We start from the raw sequence: 18,810 nt of genomic DNA, 5'->3' as shown, positions 1-18,810 counted from the left end.
CTTAGGTCCTGTCCCAAAGCCAGCATTTATCTTGATGTGGCCCGGTTTTCCTGAGCAATGTTGAAGTGCTCTGTGGGGATCGGGTGTGTGTGTTTGTAGGGGTTGGGGAGGAGGGGAAAATGGTTGTTCTAAACCTCCCCCAGCACACCCCTCCCAGGATACCTGTGTGTTAGCCTGGACTTATCTACTAAGCTTGTAACTTTAACTCATGAAACTTTCCCATTGTTACTTTTTTTGCTGAAGAAGCAATCCAGAAACATGAAAACTTTCTTCTAGTTTTGTTTTGGTTCTCCAGGTATTTCCAAGATAAATCTGCCTCTGCTATCTCCTCTCCCTTGGGCCCTGACAAGTACAGCTTAATGACGTGGCTTTATGATTTGTCTTTTGGAGATTCCATCAGTACGAAAGGACTGGTGCATTTCTCTAGTTTTAGAGAATAGTGAAGTCTCAGGAGTTGGGTGTGTTAGAGCTATGTTGGAGATGTTATAGTCATTCCTCAGGTGTTCAGTAAAATCAGGATTTTCTAGAATTTTGCATTTTATTATCTTTTGAACCATTTTCAGTTTAAAACAAAGGTTAGCAAATTAAGGCACAGCACTGCCACCTGTGTTTTTTTGTTTTGTTTTTTGCTGTTGTTTTATTTGTTTATGTTTTTATCTTTGAGAGACGGAGCCTCACTCTTTGGCCTAGGCTGGAGTGCAGGATCGTGATCATAATTCACTGCAGTCTTGAACTCCTGGCTTCAAGCAATCTCCCGCCTCAGCCTTCTGAGTAGCTGGGACTACAGGCACCACCACCACACCTGGCTAATTTGAAAAAAAAAAAATTTTTTTTAGAGATGGTGTCTTGCTGTGTTGCCCAAGCTGGTCTCGAACTTATGGCTTCAATCAGTTCTCCTGCCTCAGCCTCCCAAAGTGCTGGGATTGTGGGCATGAGCCAACAAGAACAGAGCCACAACTATCCCCTTTGCGGTTGCCTGTGGCTGCTACAGCAGTAGTATTTGGACAGAGACCGTGTGGCTTGCAGAGCCTTAAGATATTTAGTATCTGACCCTTTGCAGAAAACAGTTTGCCAACCCCTGGTTTAAAACAAACAATAGGAATCAGTAATTCTTTAAATCTGAAGACTTTAGGGCAACCAGCAAGATGGAACAGTAATGCGTAATATTTGCTCAGATGAATTTAAAGTGCTTTTAAAGTCACTAGCTGCTGTGTCAGTACTGTTTTCACAGCTGAGGGGGTTTTGTTGCTTTGTGATTTGCAGGCTAATTTGCATGTATGACCTTCAAGGGGTCTATGCCAATTACATAAACATGTTGGAGTTGAACCGGAAGGCTAGCCAGGAAGGCATTTTTAAAAATGCCAAGTAGGCCAGACACGGTGGCTCACACCTGTAATCCCAGCACTTTGGGAGGCCGAGGTGGGCAGATCACAAGGTCAGGAGTTCAACCAGCCTGACCAACATGGTGAAACCCCATCTCTACTGTGGTGGCAGATGCCTGTAATCCCAGCTACTCAGGAGGCTGAGGCAGGAGAATCGCTTGAACCCGGGACCGGAGGTTACAGTGAGCTGAGATCGCACCACTGCACTCTAGCCTGGGCGACAGAGTGAGACTCCATCTCAAAAAAAATTAAAAATAAAAATTAAAAATAAAATGCCAAGTATAGTTCTTATCAAAATATTGGCTCACAGCCAATTCTAAATGGACTTCTAAAAATAACTGCCCTCCAGCCTTGGGAGTTGGGCTGCCCACTTCTGTCACTCGCACTTCTGTGGCACCGTCGCTGAAGAGGCATGTGGGAAACCTCTGTGCTGAGGCCAGGAGCAGGAGGAGCGTGTTTGCTTCGCTGTCGGAGGACAGTGTCCACATGGCCCTAGAGTCCTTTCTGCCGCTGGGGAGTGAGGTGGAAAGTAAACACACAGGGCGGGCGGCTGGCTTTGTTTCTCCTTGGCTTTCTGGTTCAGGGCCTGCAGGGAGCAGCTGCAGTGTGTGTCAGAAGTGAGGGTTTGAGAGCCCTTATGGTTTCATTCTCTCTTGCGGAGGCCATCAACCCATCCCTGTCTTGCTCTCCAGAAGCCGAGCTGGGACCGAGCTTTTAGAGCTGCTGCCGTTGTTTTTCCGAGGAGGTTCCCCCCGCCCCACCCTTTTTGCTTCAACATTTTATTCTGAAAAATTTCAAATCCTTGGAAAAGAGTGACACTGCAAACACTTGGGTATCCTGCCCCTGCCCTCTCTGTTAGCATTGCTGCCCTCACCTCTCATACTGGAAGTTAAGCCCATGTGACATTTCTGCCCTAAATTCTTCCACGGGTGTCTCATAGGGATGAGGCCATTCTCCTGCATGGCCTTACCACCATGTTACTCCTACGAAAATGTTAATTCAGTAATATCCTCCAGTATATAGTCCATGTTTTAAATTGTCCTAATTGCCCCTCAGATGTCACTTATAGTGACTTTAACAACTTCTTGATCCTCAAAGATCAAGAAGTCTCATCAGCTGTGGGACCAGCTGACTTACCTTTCAGTAAACGAGATCTCAGACCACACCCGATGGGGTGCAAGTAAAAGAGCCCCTTCGTCTCCACCATCCCCTTCACGCCATTCAAAGGAGACAGCTCTGTATGCTCAGGTTTTATTGCTGAATCATGATTCAGCATGATTTGGAGTTGAAAAGAAAGACATGAAGCTGCCAGCCGAGGAATTTTTTGTTTTTGTTCAGTGGCAAAGCCACACAGCGGTTTTCTGTGGGTCCCGTTGATGTGTCAGATTGCACTTCAGCACACTACGGATTGGGACCGTGGCCTGCGTGTGGGTGCCGGTGGCATCACTTAGCCTTGGGTGAGGTTGCCAAATCCTATCGTTCCAGGATAGAAAAAGCCATGTGTGGTTTTAATTGTAGTCCTAGGGCCTAAAACGAAGCCATGGTCAGATTGGCAGCACAGGGATGTTACTGCCTTCCCATGCCTGCGCTTCCTGGGGAGGGGTGTGCTGTCTCAGCAAAACGCCTGCGTTTACATGCACCATTGTTTCCGGGGCAAAAATGAAACCTTTCTTTCTTAACTGCCTTGGATGGAGATAGAGTTCTTTCTTTTTCTTTTTAATGTGAAGAGAATTTAAATATCCTTATGTAGGCTGTTCCATTCTTTGTAAAGACTAAACATTTCTTTCAGTTGCTCTCTCTCCAGAGCATTTGTTAATCTGAAGTGGGGAGGCTTTGAGGTTGTACTAGCAGAATAATGGCCATTTGGTAAAAAGAAGGCAGTTACAGAAATGCTATTTAGCAGAAAGTACAGTATCACTGAAAATGTGGTCATAAGGTGTTTAGACCTGCTTTTGAGGCTTACCGTTGGTGTGATGAGCTTAGCCCTGGTGCACATGGTTTTTGCCAGCCGTGTGTATTTTAGGATGAGGTCAAAGGCTGGCAAACTCTTGATGCCTGATTTTACCAGACATGTTGAAAAACTCCAGGCTTCACCTTAGTTCTTTAGAGCTTACGCTTCCTGCCCAGGAGAAATGCTAGGACCTGAGTAGGAAATGCTGGAATGACATTGTTAATTCTCCCATCTGAGAGAGGAAGTGATGTAATACTTCTCAACACATACAAATCATTCATCTTAACCAAAGATGACGAATTTGATCCTGTTTTGATGTCTTGGTTTCCATGTTTATGACTTACTTCTTGGTCCTCCTGTTTAGCATTTTGAATTACCATGAGGATGTTTGAATATTTACATTTCAAAAGCAGGGATTACAAAAAATTCAAGTGGTTCTAATTAGAGATAGGCAGTCCCCCACAGAGCTCTGGGTTTAATTTTTGTCTTGTGAGGTGTTAAGTCTCTCACCATAAAGTAGCAACAGACATGGGTGGCTGGACCAACCACGGTGCCCTGTGCAGGTTTAGAGAGCCAGGTTTAGAGAGCGGCTGGTCCGTGGCTCTGCCCTGGATACGAAGAGGCGACAGTGTCCCCTTGATTACTTTTGAGTGAAGATTGCTTTTGCTTTCCTAGGAATTTGTGTACATTCTCTTACATCCTCTTGCTGTAGCTCCTTTCCTCCTCCCGGATCACTGCTTTTTAAGTAGTGCCCAAACCCCATCTAAAGAGGTCAGCCACTTCACACCCAAGAAGAAGCACAGCCACGTCCACGGGGAGACGGGGCAGCCCTGTAGTCATGTAGGTCACCGAGTGCGAGAAATGGCTCCATGTCGTTGGACGATGCCAAGAGGGAGGTTTGGGGACTGGAGTCTGTTTTAGGACACCAGGTGTTTAACCCATTTCTCAAGAAAAGTCTTGGAGTTACGGCCACAGAGCTCTCAGCCCATGGAAGCCCTGCTGGAGTCCCAGGAACCACCTTAAAGGATGCTGGGTGTTGTACTGTGGGGAGGAAGACTTCCAGAACCGGCTGCTCTCACCTTGGCAGCTTTCCAAATGAGCCCTTGCCTGGGGTGTTGAGGATGCACCTGGGAGAATCCTAGGCCGAGGGGCTCTGCGGATTTGCCCCCCTCCTTCATCTGAACTACCCGCCTGCCACTGATGCAAAAACCAGCTCTCAGTGTCCATGTCACCCCACACCTGCACTCACTGAGGTGGGAAAGCACTTTCTGGATCCTGGGTGTAAGCAGAACAAATGGAAAGTGCTAGAAGAACTGTAGTGAGAGGCAGAAGCCCTTGACCCTGGCCTCCCTGGTTTCTCCCTAACTTTGGGGTTCCAGCCACCTCCCCCTTTCCTAAAGCACAGAAATGGTGCTGATGGCCAGCTCCCCCACTTCAGTATTTTTGAGATCCTGAAGGGGTTTTAATATTTTGCATGATCGTCCCTGTCCCTTGATCACCAAGGCCCATAAGCCAAGTAGCTCCTTGCCAGGCAGCCCATAGTTTTGGAAACGAGGGTCCTGCTTCTCATACACTGTAGAGCTCCCTGCAAAGTCACATGGCACCTAGTCCACTCTCACTTCCCTTCCGTCAGCCGGAGAGCCGGTTTTGTTGAGCAGAACCCAGCAGCAGGTGCCTGCTCTCCCCATCTTCCTCCCAGGCGCAGGAGCTGCTGCAAGCTGAGCCAGCTCCAGCCTCTGACCCCTGCCCGCCCTTCCTGCTGTGTGATGCAGCCTTTATTCACATTGAAGGAAAATTGTCTTTTTTGCTCCCAGTCCCCTGCAGAGCAAAAAAACTTGTCGGATTCGGGAGAGGAGCCTCGGGGGGAGGCTGAGGCCCCCCACCATGGCACGGGTCACCCCGAGTCAGCTGGCGAGCATGCCCTAGAACCTCCTGCCCCTGCTGGCGCCTCAGCCAGCACTCCTCCGCCTCCCGCTCCTGAAGCCCAGCTTCCTCCTTTTCCGCGAGAACTGGCAGGGGTAAGTCCACACCTACCCGGCACTCCTACCGCCCAGGGGGAGCCCAACCCAGACCAGCCACTTTCCCTTCGGGTCCCTCAGATCCTGGCCCTAGCTAATTGTAAGCAGCTAATGGTAACTTAAAAGATGACAAGGATTTCTTCCAGCTCGCTTTAATTCATGCTGCTGAAAAGTCAGGGAAGATCGAATCCCCTTTTAGCCTTTTCTAAATTGCCATGGGAATATATACCCACAGCAAGAGGTGAATCCTGTTTCCCAAAAAAGACACGAGGGGTCAGGAGGAATTGAGTCATGTGAAGGAGAACCTTCCAAACCTGATTTGACCCCTTCACCCTCCTTCCATTTTTCCTTCTTGTTTCCCTGAATGCGGGCATTCAAGTTTAGCGTCTTAGAAACCCAAGAAGCTAAGGCTTCCTTTGATATCTAGGAAGAGGCACTCTCCAACACAGATTGCTTTGCAAGACTGATTGTGTTTGGACTGTGGTTAAGGCAGTGAACTGATTGTCTTCAATCAAAGCAGGAAGAAGAAAAGACTCTTCCTTTGAACCCAGAAGGAATCCCCTGAGCCCTTTATCTTTGTATTAAGAAGCCTTTTGAAGATTATAGGTGGAGAAGATTGTGAACTCTCAAGAACAAGAAATGTCTTGGGTTTTTGAAGTTTGATAAATTGGGAAAGGTAAACATTATCCTACATTCAGGATTGAAAACTCCATCCTGTAGGTAACTTGTGACAGAAGACCCCTATTCTCAGGACAGGGAAAAAGGACTCTTAACAAGAAAAGAAGGGACCCAGCTCTACCGCCTGAGCAGCAGGCAGCCTTCCAGGCTGGTACGGTCCCAAACCTTATCCCGGACCTCAGCGTTCCTTCTAGCACACAACAGTCCCCGGTTTTTAAGGAAACTGTTAACATTCAGCTACAGCCACCAAACCCCAGGACACTTAGGAAGCACTGTTCAGCCAGGGGTGGGTTGGAGTCCTGTGTTAACATTTTGGAGGAGTCAGTGTGTGATGGAAAAAGAAGCAACAGTCTTTACTTGTGCCATAGGCTATGGGTGTGGGGGAGGTAACGGCGGTAGTGGCCTTCGTGGCACAAAAGTGGGTTTGGGGTAGTGAGACACAGGAGCCGCGGGAAGGAGTCCAGCCAGGAGGCACTTGACCCACAGCGCACTGGGAGTACAGCCCTCCCATGAGCGCACGTGACTGCCGCCAGAGCAAGAATTAGGAGGTGGCTGCGTCCTTCTTTTGTTGGCAGAGTGGCTGCTGGAAACTTCTCCTGAGTCAGGTATGGTGAGTTACGGCACCTCTGGTCTTTGAGAGCACAGGAAATGGTGTTCTCAGGTTTCCGTCTTCAGCTGTCTGGGAACAGACGGTCTTTAGGGTCCCCCCCAGAGGCCTTCTGCAGGTGCCTGGGTTTGAAAAATGCAGCCCACATAGGACTCTCCAGCTGCAGAGGTGACAGGTTCTAGAATGAGAGTAGCAAACAAGTGCATCACAGAGTTTTTGTGACAGCAGGTGCTCTTCAAGAGCACACGCGCTGTTCTGTGCCCTGCGTACTTCTCACAGAGGCCCATGTTGGAGTGTCTGGAGGGGCCTCACCTCGTCCACATGTTCATCTCTTTGGCCTGGCCAGCCCAGGTAGATCTCAGCATCCTGATTCTCATGGACTTTGGGTCTGAGGCTCTGATCCTGAGAAATTCAAGCAGTCCCCCACACTGGCAGGTGGAAGGTGAAGCTGTATGGCAGGGAGCCTTGGGATGAGCTTGTGGGCACCGTGGGAGAGCCAGGATTGGAGGCTGCATAGAGCAGTATGTAAATGTTCCAATGTAGCTCTGGTGGCCATGTGCATAACATGCACCTTGTAGTTTTAGCACTCGTAACTTTTGGACACCCACTTTCAGGAGCCCCAGGAGAGCCATTGTCAAGCCCCTTGTGACAGCTCTGAGCCAACCAGGGCTCTTCCCTCAGGCTGTCTGCAGAGAACACCCTGACTGGTTGCTAAGGGCTCCTGTTAATTGGCTTTCTCTACTAATCGGGCCTGCTCAGAGCAAGGTAAACTTTATTTTAGGTTAGTTAGGCCATAGATCAAGTCAGATGGAACCCGATGCCAACTGCTTCTTGGCCTGAGACTTTTTCGTGTGTGTGAACTCAGACCGTTTTCGTTTGCATCAGAAGAAATTTGGGTCTCACTCTGTATCACACTGGTGTTCAGGAAACCACCCCCATGTTACCCGGCAGGTCTCATCCATCACATCTAGTCTGTTCACTTTATTCCATGGTCCCTGGGGGGAATATAAAGCTGAGAGTTCTTGATGATAAATAGTGGTGCGCTGAATTGTTACTTGTAAAGGGCCCTTACCATCTTTTAGTCTCGTCAGAACCCTGGCCATGGAAGAGTCAGTACCAGGAAAAAGTCTCTATATATCAGACTTCCTGGCTTTCAGAAGACAGTCTGAAGAAGACCAAACCACATCCCGATTAAGTTCTCTGTTTGATGTGGAGAAAGCAGGCAGCTCTGGGCACTCACTCCGAGCCTGGTGGAATTGTACGGGACTGAAGCTCCCTGCCAAGGACCTGCCGAGCTTCAGATATGTTTATTAGACCCACCAGGGAGCTTAAGGAGGTTCTGGAATGAATCCCTCTGGCCAGACAGCTTCCCCCCACCTTCCAGCCCCTGCACAGGATTTGACCCTCAGCACCCCTCAACATTCAGATCTTTGGAAGCCACCTCTCACTTGCTTTTCTCAGGGCCTGCCCTTTTGACAAGAATTTCTGAGCTGGTTGCCTCTGCCACAGAATAAAAAGCATTGAACTGGCCCATCATTTATTTTGTATCCCAGGTATCCAGCCATGACCAGCCAGGTTTTCTAACTTGCCAGACTCACTGAGGCCCTGGTACGCCGCTTGGTTGCCAGTTTTCTAGGGGGAATTTATCTTTTTTTTTTTTTTTTTTTTTGACATGGAGTCTCGCTCTGTCGCCCAGGCTGGAGTGCAGTGGCCCGATCTCTGCTCACTGCAAGCTCCGCCTCCTGGGGTTCACGCCGTTCTCCTGCCTCAGCCTCCTGAGTAGCTGGGACTGCAGGCGCCCGCCACCATGCCCAGCTAATTTTTTTTGTATTTTTGGTAGTGACAGGGTTTCACCGTGTTAGCCAGGATGGTCTCAATCTCCTGACCTTGTGATCCACCGACCTCGGCCTCCCAAAGTGCTGGGATTACAGGTGTGAGCCACCATGCCCAGCCATCTAGAGGGAATTTATCTGACATGGCCTTGCTTTCTGGCCTTTCCTAGGGGACCAGGTAAACAGTGCCATTCCTTCCTGCTTCTTCCTTGTTCGTCTTTGTGTCTGTGGAGTCGGCTTCTGAAAGCTTTGTCCCTTTCCCTAGGCCGCCTTGGCACCCGTGTCCTCCTTGAGGCCACACCAGACAGTCTGACAAGACCCATGTTTTTTGGACAGGGCAATTCTTAATAAATGTGACAACCATGATTTTCACTGTTTCATTCCTTAGGCAAAGAACAAGCTTCCCACCCCTGCATTCCCATTCCAGATGGGATGTGCCCCCCTGTCTTCTATTTAGTGACAGGGACTCATGCGCCTCACAGAATTGAGTTACTTCCCGCAAGCTCCCTATGGCTGCCGGTGGGGAGCTTGTTGCGCCACCAGCCCCCACCCCGCCGGCAGGGACGTGGGGCACATGATCAGCACTCACAGTGCTCGCTCCCGACCAGCCTGCAGCCCAAGCCGCGGGAGGGCTGCTTCATCTTTTCTGAGCCTGCTCTGTTCACTCCTGCTGTCCCAGTGCCAGAGAGACAAGTCAGAGGGCCCTCTGGTCTTCTTTCTCTTCTGCTTCCTTATTATTACTCTGGGATGTTGTCATCATGGTGTTGAAATGGATGCTGACCCAGCATTCCCTGGTGTCATCCTGAAGCCCTGCGCCTCGCAGCAGTAGAGTCTAGTTTGGGAAAAGTGGAGGAGGAGGAGGAAATGGGGCTCTCATGTCCTGCTTCTGTCCTCGCTCCTCCCCACTAAGCTCGAGTCTTCGGAGCTTGCTCTTTTTGTTTTTGTTTCTTTCTTTTTTCTTTTCTTTTCTTTCTTTTTTTTTTTTTTTGAGACAGAGTCTCCCTCTGTTGCCCAGGCTGAAGTGCAGTGGCGCCATCTCGGCTCACTGCAAGCTCCACCTCCTGGGTTCAAGCGATTCTCCTGACTCAGCCTCCTGAGTAGCTGGGATTACAGTCATGCATCACCATGCCTGGCTAATTTTTGTATTTTTAGTAGAGACGGGGTTTCTCCATGTTGGCCAGGCTGGTCTCGAACCCCTGACCTCAGGTGATCCACCCGCCCAGGCCTCCCAAAGTGCTGGGATTACAGGCATGAGCCACCGTGCCCGGCCTGGAGCTTGCTCTTAAAATCCTCCTGAGCTCTGGTTGCAGACCTCTGGGGGCTGACCCTGAGTGTGTCCCAGGCATTGTTCGGGACCAACCCCTGAGGACCCACTGCCTTGTTTGGGGTGAGGGGTGGCCCCAGACTGCCTTGACACCAAACAGGTCCAGACTCCTGGGCTGCTGAGTCTAGGAAATGGAAAATGTGGAGCTGGCTTTGGCTGTGTGCAGGGCTGGGTGGCTTAAAGGTTCCTTCACCCCAAACCATTTCCTGCTTTGGAGAAGGCAGCACAAGCCAGCTGGACAGCAAGTTCCAACGTCTCCTGAGAGGAGAGGCCCTCCATCCCAGCAAGGTGCAGGGTGTGGAGGCCTGGATGGGGGCAGAGGGCAGGCGGCACCTCACGTGGCCAGCGGGTTAGGATTCTAGAAGAGCTCTGTCCACAGGCACGCGTTCTGTCTTCTTGCTTCCCTCCGCTGGGTCTTAGTGGAGAGTTGCTGGCAGGAGGTTCCCCTGTCGAATCTTCCTGTGTTGTTATTCCCAAGCCTTGGCTTCCCAGCCTTTCCAGGACCAAGAGGCCCCCCACTTTGTTGCAGGCAGGCTCTTAGAAGATATTTGGGGCACGGATTTGAGGGTCTCCTGAGATCAGGGGTCAGGCAGCATCTGAATCTTGTCTGCCTAGGCACCCATTCTTCTCAAGGTCACTGAAGGGGACATGGTGGAGGACACGGACTCCACCCATGCAGCAAGTCCTCAGCAAGTGCCTTCTGTGTAGGTGTCCCGGGTGTCGCGTGAATGAACTGTGTTGTAGGAGACACCTCTGAGATCATTTCCCTATGTGATAGAACAAAACAGGGTAGCTCCCGAGAGGGGCTGGGATAGGGAGTGAGCATGAACTTACCCTAGAGGTGGTGCTCACAGCATCTCAGACACGCAGGGACCTGGAGGGAGGGCGCCCACGGAGGAGCAGCACTCAGTGAGGCAGGAGCAGCCAACATGCTCAGAAAACAGGAGGCCACATGGCCAGAGCCTGGTGGCAGAGGGGACCCTGTGCCTGAGGAGGCCACCAAGGCAGGAGGGAAAGATACGTTCTCGGGGGGCTAGAGCTAATGGGACTTGCTGGCAGGTTGGAGGTGGTGGGTGAAGGGGAGGACAAGTGCAGAATGCCTGGGGGCACCACAGTGTTCCCGTGGCTGCTTCTAGAGCCACGAGTAGACCCCAAGAGACTGTTGGGAGCCCCGGAGCCACACTCTTGACCTGGACATGCTGCTCTGGGGAGAGCATCCATGGCATCCATGATCCCTGAGAGGCATGAGTATCGTGAAAAGAGCCCCCAAAATACGCAAAGCAAAAACGGACAGAACTGAAGGGAGAAATAGTCGAGTCAACCGTAAGAGTTGGAGGCTTCGGTACCGCACTTTGAGTAATGGATAGAACATCTAGACAAGATCAGTAAGGAAACAGGACTTCAGCAACACAAAAACCAACCAGACCTAACAGACATATAGGTCACCCCACCCAAACAGTGGGGTACACGGCCTTCTCAAGTGCACATGGAAAATTCTCCATGGGAGGCCATTTGTTAGGTCACCAAACACATCTCAAATTTTAAAGGATCAAAATATGGAGTATGTGCTCCAACCACAAGGAGATAAAATTGGAAATCAAAAACAGGGAAACTAGGAAATTGACACATGTGGAAATTAACCTAGATAACCACTGAGCCAGAGAGTTAGGTGTGGAGGTGTCAGGAGAAACATCCCGTGCAGGGGTGAGAAGACACGAGGGAGCTCGGGGACCAGTTCCTTCCGTAAGGCCGGACTCAGGTCTTCGGCTTCTCCGTGGCCTGCAAGGGGCCTGGGATGCAGTGTCTTTTGTTGAACAAATGCTAAACGGGCTTCTACTGTGAGGTCCAGTTCCTTCCTAAGTCTAGTGGAGTCCCTGACACAACTCCCAGGATCAGAATAAGCCACAGAGAAAGAGTATAAGGGGCCTGGAGGTCACCTCACCAAGGGGTTCATTCTCGCTTGAGGGAAAAGGAGGGCATCACTGGATGAGAGAGCAGGTCGTCTACAGAGGCCAGAGAGGGTATGGCCATCTCCTGGTCCCAGAAGTCATTTAGGAAGGGACAGATCCCCCAGGACCAGGGAGGACACCGTGTAAGGGTTTTGGTACAGTTGAAAGGCTCGTTGGATTAAAAGGGGAGAGAAAAGTCTAGAGCCACAGGATGGGACTTGGGGGTGGGGATGTCCTGGGCCTGCTGTTAGGAATGGATGGGAGGACTGGTGAGGCCAGGGAAGCCAGAGGTGAGGCGAGCAGTGCAGTGTCCGAGGAGATCGGGCTGTGCAGAGGCAGCTGGCCTCAGACAGTGACCTGCACAGAGCATTTGGAGGCCAAAGCCAGCCTACAGGGCTCTGGAGGGCATGGGTTACCCAGAGGGCAAGGAGGCTGTGTCAGGTGTTGTTTCTCACAGCTGCCTGTGCTGGGAGGCTGATGTAAGGGCCCGTCGAGGGCAGTAGCTGCCCCAGGCATGAGATGCCCAGGCTCGGCTGGATGAGCAAAGGTTTTGGCTGCCCGGGTGGGCAGATGCTGCTTCTCTGTGCTTCTGTCACCTTTGCTAAGTATGAGGGCAAGCGATAGCTGGAGCCTGTACCCACCCCACAGATGTCACCCAAGAAAAGGGATGACAAGGTGGTGACAGCTCAGCACTATCAGATGCAACCCCAGGCTCTGGCATTTCTAGAAAGGTTCCCAGTCCAGGTCCCTCGCCTCCTGGCTGCACCCAGGACTCACTCCACACCCCTGACTCCCTATTCATGCCTGCCTTGAGCTCTAAAGCCCTGCCCCCAGCGTAGCCTCCAGATTTTACATCGGTTGGGTGTTTGATCTCATCAGGTGTGGGTCACGAGCATTATAATCATCTGCTCCCAGCGTGCAGGGCACTGGGCTGAGCACCTTACCTGCCCTGCCTGTCACCTCACGCATCCCTGTTTTCCAGGTGAGGAGACCGAAGGCTGGGCAAGGTAAGGTTTCACCCGTAGAAAATGGCAGAGCCGGAATACACTGAGTTCTTCTGGCCTTCAAGAGGCAGCAGGGACCAGGCAGCCTCTGCACCCCTCGTGCTCTTGTCCTGGCCGGAGTTGGTACTGACTCTAGGGCCTGGCTGCTTGATGGCATTGTGTTTTGGACTCAGTGGTATTTTCACAATTGCCCCAGTGACTAATAGAACCCACTGTTGTGTTACAAGGATTTTGTGTTTCCCACACACTTTGATGATGTCATCTCGTGGGGATAGTGATAATCAGCCCTCACTCGTACAGTCCCTTGGGAGCATTTCCAAAGCCCTCTCAGAACACGGGCCTCAAGCAAGAAGCCCAGGCTTGCTTTTCCCACACAAACCCATGTTGTCAGCTCACACGGGAGGAGAAAGTCCAGGGTAGCTTTTTTTCTGACCGTCGTGAACGAGCTATGTGACTTCAAGTCAACTTCCTACCTTCTCTGGGCTCTCACTGCCACAAGCTCCAGGCCTGGGCCTGTAAGCTAAGATGATGTTTACATTTTTAAAGGATTATAAAAGCAAAAACAAGAATATATGACAGAGACCAAATGTGGCCCACAAAGCCAGCAGTACCGACAGTCTGGCCCTTTATGGGAAAATGCATCGCCCTGACTTGAGGGGGGTCTGCCTTGGCTCCTGTGCTCCTCAGTTTTATTTATTGCAGTTTGCTTTCCCAGGCCACTCTGCAGTTTGCAAAGCACTTTCACATGCATCACCTCCCCTAAGCCCCAGCAGCTCGTCGAGGCAGGCGGGCCTCATTTGGCTAAACTTGACCTCTGAGGAGCATTTTTGAAAATAAGAAAATTGGCTTTTCTGCTTGCTCTTGCAGGGAGCGCGCCAGGAGGAGCGGCCCTCACTCATCGGTGCGCTTTGGGCTGCTAAATTCTGAGACAGGACATAAATGAGGGATTGTGTTGGGGGAGAGGATAAACACTCCTCATGTTAAGTTTTGAGTTTGTTTGTGTTTTGAGATGAGATGTGTCCTTCAGGCTGGGGTGCAGTGGCATGGTCATAGCTCACTGCAGCCTCAGACCCCGGGCTCAGGTGATCCTCCTGCCTCAGCCTCCCTGGGAGCTGGGGCTACAGGCATTCACCCACCTGCCCAGCTGATTTTTATGTGGTTGGGTTTTTTATAAAGACAGAGTCTCACCGTGTTTCCCAGGCTGGTCTCAAACTCCTGGGCTCAAGCAATCCTTCTGCCTCAGCTTCCCAAAGTGCTGGGATTACAGGCATGAGCCACTGCACCCATTCCATTTTAAGTCCTTTTTTGTTGTTGTTGTTGAGACAGAGTCTCGCTGTGTCGCCCAGGCTGGAGTGCAGTGGCATGATCTCGGCTCACTGCAAGCTCCGCCTACCGGGCTCAAGCGATTCTTGTGCCTCAGCCTGTAGCTGAGATTACAGGCGTGCACCACCACGCCCAGCTACTTTTTTTTGTATTTTTAGTAGAGACAGGGTTTCACCATGTTGGTCAGGCTGGTCATGAGCCCATTTTAAGTCTTGGTTGCTGGTTGTTCACACTGTAAAGCTAAAGTTTGTGGAATAGGGAATTCTTCAGGCGCCTTCCCTCAGCCTGTGACTGGGCTTTGTCTTTGATGGTTCTGTTCTAAACACTTCGCAAGTGGGCTTTGGTCCAAAACATCCGAGCTCTTGCTTGCTCTGGGAATAACAGCCCACCCTGAGACAAGGATGTGCATGGTAGAATGTTCCAGGGCAAGGAAGGGAAATCGCTCCTATCCGGTGTGATGCGACCATTTTACACAAGTCCGCTGCCCTCAAGGGTGGAGAGGGTCGCTTTTCAGCTCTTGGCAGAATGAACGGGGGCCAGATGAGGTTCGGCTGTGTTTGAGTTTAGGGGTGGCAGGCCAGTTAGCGTAACCTGTGGAGAAACAAGAAACTGATCTGGGTGCTGCGGATGCTTTCCCGGCCACTGAGAGGATTCCTTGGCATGTGTTTGTGAAGCTGGGTGCAGAGGTTCATCGGGGGGATGTTTGAGCTTTAGGCTAAAATCCTGGCTCTCAATTCGGGTGCTGGGCTCTGGGAATTAGCTGCCCGTGGTGCATGTTGGGATATTTGTTACGGACCCGAGAGTTGCTCGGCTGCCGTGAGCCTGATGCCCTCTGACCCCGGCTGTGTGCTCCTTGTTTCAGAGGTCAGCTGGCGGCTCCAGTCCTGAAGGCGGAGAAGGTAAGGAGCTCTCTAACACCTTTGACCATCTTCAGTTTTAAAGACAGAAGCAACCTGATTTTTCTCCTCCTCTTCTCATCATTTTCTGTAGATTCTGACAGAGAAGATGGAAATTACTGCCCTCCTGTCAAGCGAGAAAGAACGTCCTCTTTAACCCAGTTCCCACCCTCACAGTCAGGTAAAATATGCAAACTTACGGAATGGTGAAAGCGTTTATGCTTACAAACCCGCCATTCCCCTCAGTGCCGCGCATCCGTCTGCTGTGTCCTTCCTGCCCAGCTCCGGTTAGAGTCGATCTGAGGCTCGGGCTCGGTCAGGAGTGAGGTGAGAGCTTGTCCAGAGTGCAGCACCAGGGGTCCTCGTCTCGAATCAGTGACACTGACGGCATGGTGAGACTTGGTGGCCTGAGGAAGACTGTGAAGAGATCGTCCCTCTGAAATGGAGGAAAGGGGTTGACTGCTGAGAGCCCTGTTGGGGCCTCTGCCTGTTAATTACATCTCCTCTTTCCAAGGCTGGACACAGACTGGGGGTTTAGGCGTGGGGTGTTCTCCCGACCCCTCAGCTGCATGCCCAGCGCGGGCAGTCCAGTGCAGTAGCCCAGACACGCACACGCATGTACACACAAGCGTGCACACACACACGGTAACCAGCAAGCCAGGAGGCCCCAGCAGAGGCCCGTGTGTGATGCTGTGAACTCCCAGAGGAGAGGCGCTTTCGGGGGCCTGGAAGGGTGGGCCAGGCTCGGACTGGAGCAGGGCAGGCTAAAGGGCTTGAAGGCCCTGGACGTGAGGCCTGGTCTGAGCACAGGCCTGGAGGTCGGCCTGGGGACTCATGCAGGCTGGTACAGGAGAGAGGTTCCTGAGGCAGATAATGCCGTCAGCACTACTTAATATAACACTCAGAAAGCCCGGCCTCCTGCCATGGGCACAACTCTGCAGATTTGAGGGTAAATGCCACTGCAGGGCTATTCTCTCATCCCCGTCTTGACTTCCCACTCTGGCATTGTCTCGTGGCCTCTGTCTTAGCTGTCTGTAGTGCCAACTTGGACATACATGAGTGTTTAGACAGGCTCTCTGGTTACCCAACTGAAATCCATTCCTGGAAAGTTCATGTAAATCATTTTACAGTCCTGAACCTTCAGGATGTCAAGTTGTTTCTGCTTACAGAAGTCACGCATGCGTTACAGGAACACACAGCGTAGGAAGCCAGGGTCCTTCCCAAGTCACCCCTCCACACCCTTGTTTTCATGCCCTTTTCCCATCACGTTGGTTTTGGACATGGCCGCGTCTTTTTGCACAGCTGCATTAGGTTTTCCAGTGCTATTACGCTGTCATCTGCTGACTGGATATTGCGGAACTGTCCAGATGGCTTGCAGTCCAGGCTGCAGTTGGCATCCTTTTAATTTAAGGATCTTTGCGCCCGTGGATAGGTGTTCTGTGGAATGAGGGAGCTCCACTTCCTGCTCGTTGATTTTATTCCTTCCCACTCACTGCCCACTGCTGAACCATGCTTGCTGTATCGAAAACCAGCATAGAGAAGAGGAGGTGTTTGGGCTGTGAATGTAGGCTAAAGAGGCGAGGGACCACCGTTCTTCTCCCCGGCCCTCTTCAAATCACCTCCCGTCCAGCGCAGCAGCCCCCAAGAGACACTCAGCTCTCCAGGGTAACTGGAGGCGTGAGGGGCACCAATAATTTGAACAGTGTTGTCTTTGGTTCCATTCTGCGTAGAGTGAGTTCTTCCCCTACGAATTCCACTTCATTTGTGGAAACCTGTTGGCTGGCCCACACCCTGGGAAGCAGTTGCCCTGGTGAAGGAAGATCTTAGGTGGGGGAGGGGGAACCCCATGGACAAGCCTTGACAGGTGAGGAGGAGTCAGGGCCTCCAATGTGGCCTGGAGCATCTGATATCTCCCCTGCCAGCTGCCCCTGCAGAGGTGCAGGGACAAGGGGGTGCCCCCAGTTGACCAGAGTTGACTGTAGTCATCAGACAGATCAAGGCCGTCGGGCTGGAGACCCTCGTAGTGCTGTAAAGAGAGTCTTGGGGTTTGCTTTTCTGGGGAAAGACTGAATGCCCTGTTTGCGTGCTGTTCCGTCTCCTCCCGTGGGACGTGAGAATCCACCCCTCAGGTGGGAGAGGTGATCTCTGAGCCTCCACCCCACCCATTCATGCTGTTTTTCCTCTTGTTCCCTCCCCCGCCTGCACCTCCTTGTCAACAGTTTCAAAAAACAATGTTTTTATGCCATCAAGCTTCTCCAAGCCATCTGCAGGCAATTCCGACTCAGAGCCAGGTGAGCCCCGGCCCCTCTGCCTTCCCGCCCGGCCTGGGGGTTCTCCTGGGAGGAAAAGCAATTGGTGTGGGAAAATCAGATCTTCAGTGGGCATTTAAAGTCAGTTCTTTTTCAGCTGTTAAAATTTTTCCCCCAACTCTTCAGCTCATAGTCTGGGGATCTGGCGTGAGATGAGGCTTCATAAGCCCTCATGTTTGTTTCTGCAAGCAGGGCCTGGTCGCATGGAGCTCTAAGTCCTCTAAAAACAACCTGTGAAGAAATGTATCACTCATTTTTCAAAATTTTATACAAGTAATGCATTCATAATTGGGGTTTTTTGGTTTTTTAAACAGACTTTCACTCTTTTTGCCCAGGCTGGAGTGCAGTGGTGTGATCTCAACTCACTGCAACCTCCGCCTCCCGGGTTCAAGTGATTCTGCTGTCTCAGCTTCCCGAGTAGCTGGGATTACAGGCGCACACCACAATGCCGGGGTAATTTTGTATTTTTTTTAGTAGAGACAGGGTTTCACCTGTTGGCCAGGCTGGTTTCGAACTCCTGACCTCAGGTGATGCACCTGTCTCGGCCTCCCAAAGTACTGGAATTACAGGCACGAGCCACCGCACCTGGCCCATAATTGTTTTTTCTTTAAAGTAAATCAGAAATATTTCAACTAAAAAGAATCCCTGCCCCTTCCCCACTCACCCTGCCATCCCAAAGGTAACACCTGTGAAGTTGGTGAATTTCTAGACCTCTTTTTTGTGTCTTCTCACATTAATTTTGCTCAGACCTACCTAGATAAATATGTTTAATCACAGCTTCAAAACTTTTTTGTGTGTTTTGGAGACGGAGTTTCACTCTTGTCCCCCAGGCTGGAGTGCAATGGGGCGATCTTGGCTCACTGCAACCTCTGCCTCCTGGGTTCAAGCAATTCTCCTGCCTCAGCCTCCCAAGTAGCTGGGATTACAGGCGTGTGCCACCATGCCCAGCTAATGTTTTGTATTTTTAGTAGAGACGAGGGTTTCACCGTGTTGGCCAGGCTGGTCTCGAACTCCTGACCTCAAGCGAGCTGCCCGCCTCAGCCTCCCAAAGTGCTAGGATTACAGGCGTGAGCCACCACGTCTGGCCCCCAGCTTTAAAATTTTAAGGAAAGCCGCTCCCCCTTTCTGAAGAATATGGAGCCTGCCTTTTCAGTCTTTCACTGGAGAACCAACTCCAAGGTTTCCTGAAAGTTTCTCCCACGTGGCTGAAATTCCTCATAAAAGATTTAACAAGCGAGTTTAACAACCTGAATTCTGTAACCCAACCTACCATATATAAATTCATTGCCGACTTCAAAAGCATTGTGAGATAAGTTAGCTGCTGGCATGATGTCCGTGTCAAGGGAAGAGGTGGGTTCTTATAACTCTCAGCATTGAGTTGATGGCCCCGTTTCAACAAGGCATTTTGACTCTAAAAGCAAACTGTTTTGAGCCGACCACCTGGTCTCATCCTGCAGAGGGGCTTGGTCTTTCAGGGTCCTCAGGAAGGGCACGATGTTGGTTATTCCTGGGGTGTCGCTTAGCAGGTGGTGGTCTG

General features: G+C 51.1%; 1 protein-coding gene across 6 annotated transcripts in view; it reads left to right on the top strand.

Moving 5' to 3' along the window:
- RANBP3 (RAN binding protein 3) overlaps positions 1–18,810 on the top strand; it is a 62,317-nt gene that overhangs the window by 21,625 nt on the left and 21,882 nt on the right. For 2 of the 6 annotated variants that reach the window (XM_003819318.5, XM_008972657.4), the window contains exons 3-5: positions 5,148–5,351; positions 14,931–14,967; positions 15,059–15,145. The exons of 2 other annotated variants lie outside the window; for them this stretch is intronic. In XM_003819318.5, coding sequence (XP_003819366.1) covers positions 5,148–5,351; positions 14,931–14,967; positions 15,059–15,145 — 328 coding nt within the window. The remainder of the gene's footprint in view (positions 1–5,147; positions 5,352–14,930; positions 14,968–15,058; positions 15,146–18,810) is intronic. 2 more of the 6 variants (XM_003819317.5, XM_008972659.4) reach the window with 1 other exon arrangement.

Source organism: Pan paniscus, chromosome 20 (genome assembly GCF_029289425.2).
Source record: "Pan paniscus chromosome 20, NHGRI_mPanPan1-v2.0_pri, whole genome shotgun sequence".
Lineage (NCBI taxonomy): Eukaryota > Metazoa > Chordata > Mammalia > Primates > Hominidae > Pan > Pan paniscus.
This window is presented reverse-complemented; position numbering and strand designations above follow the sequence as displayed.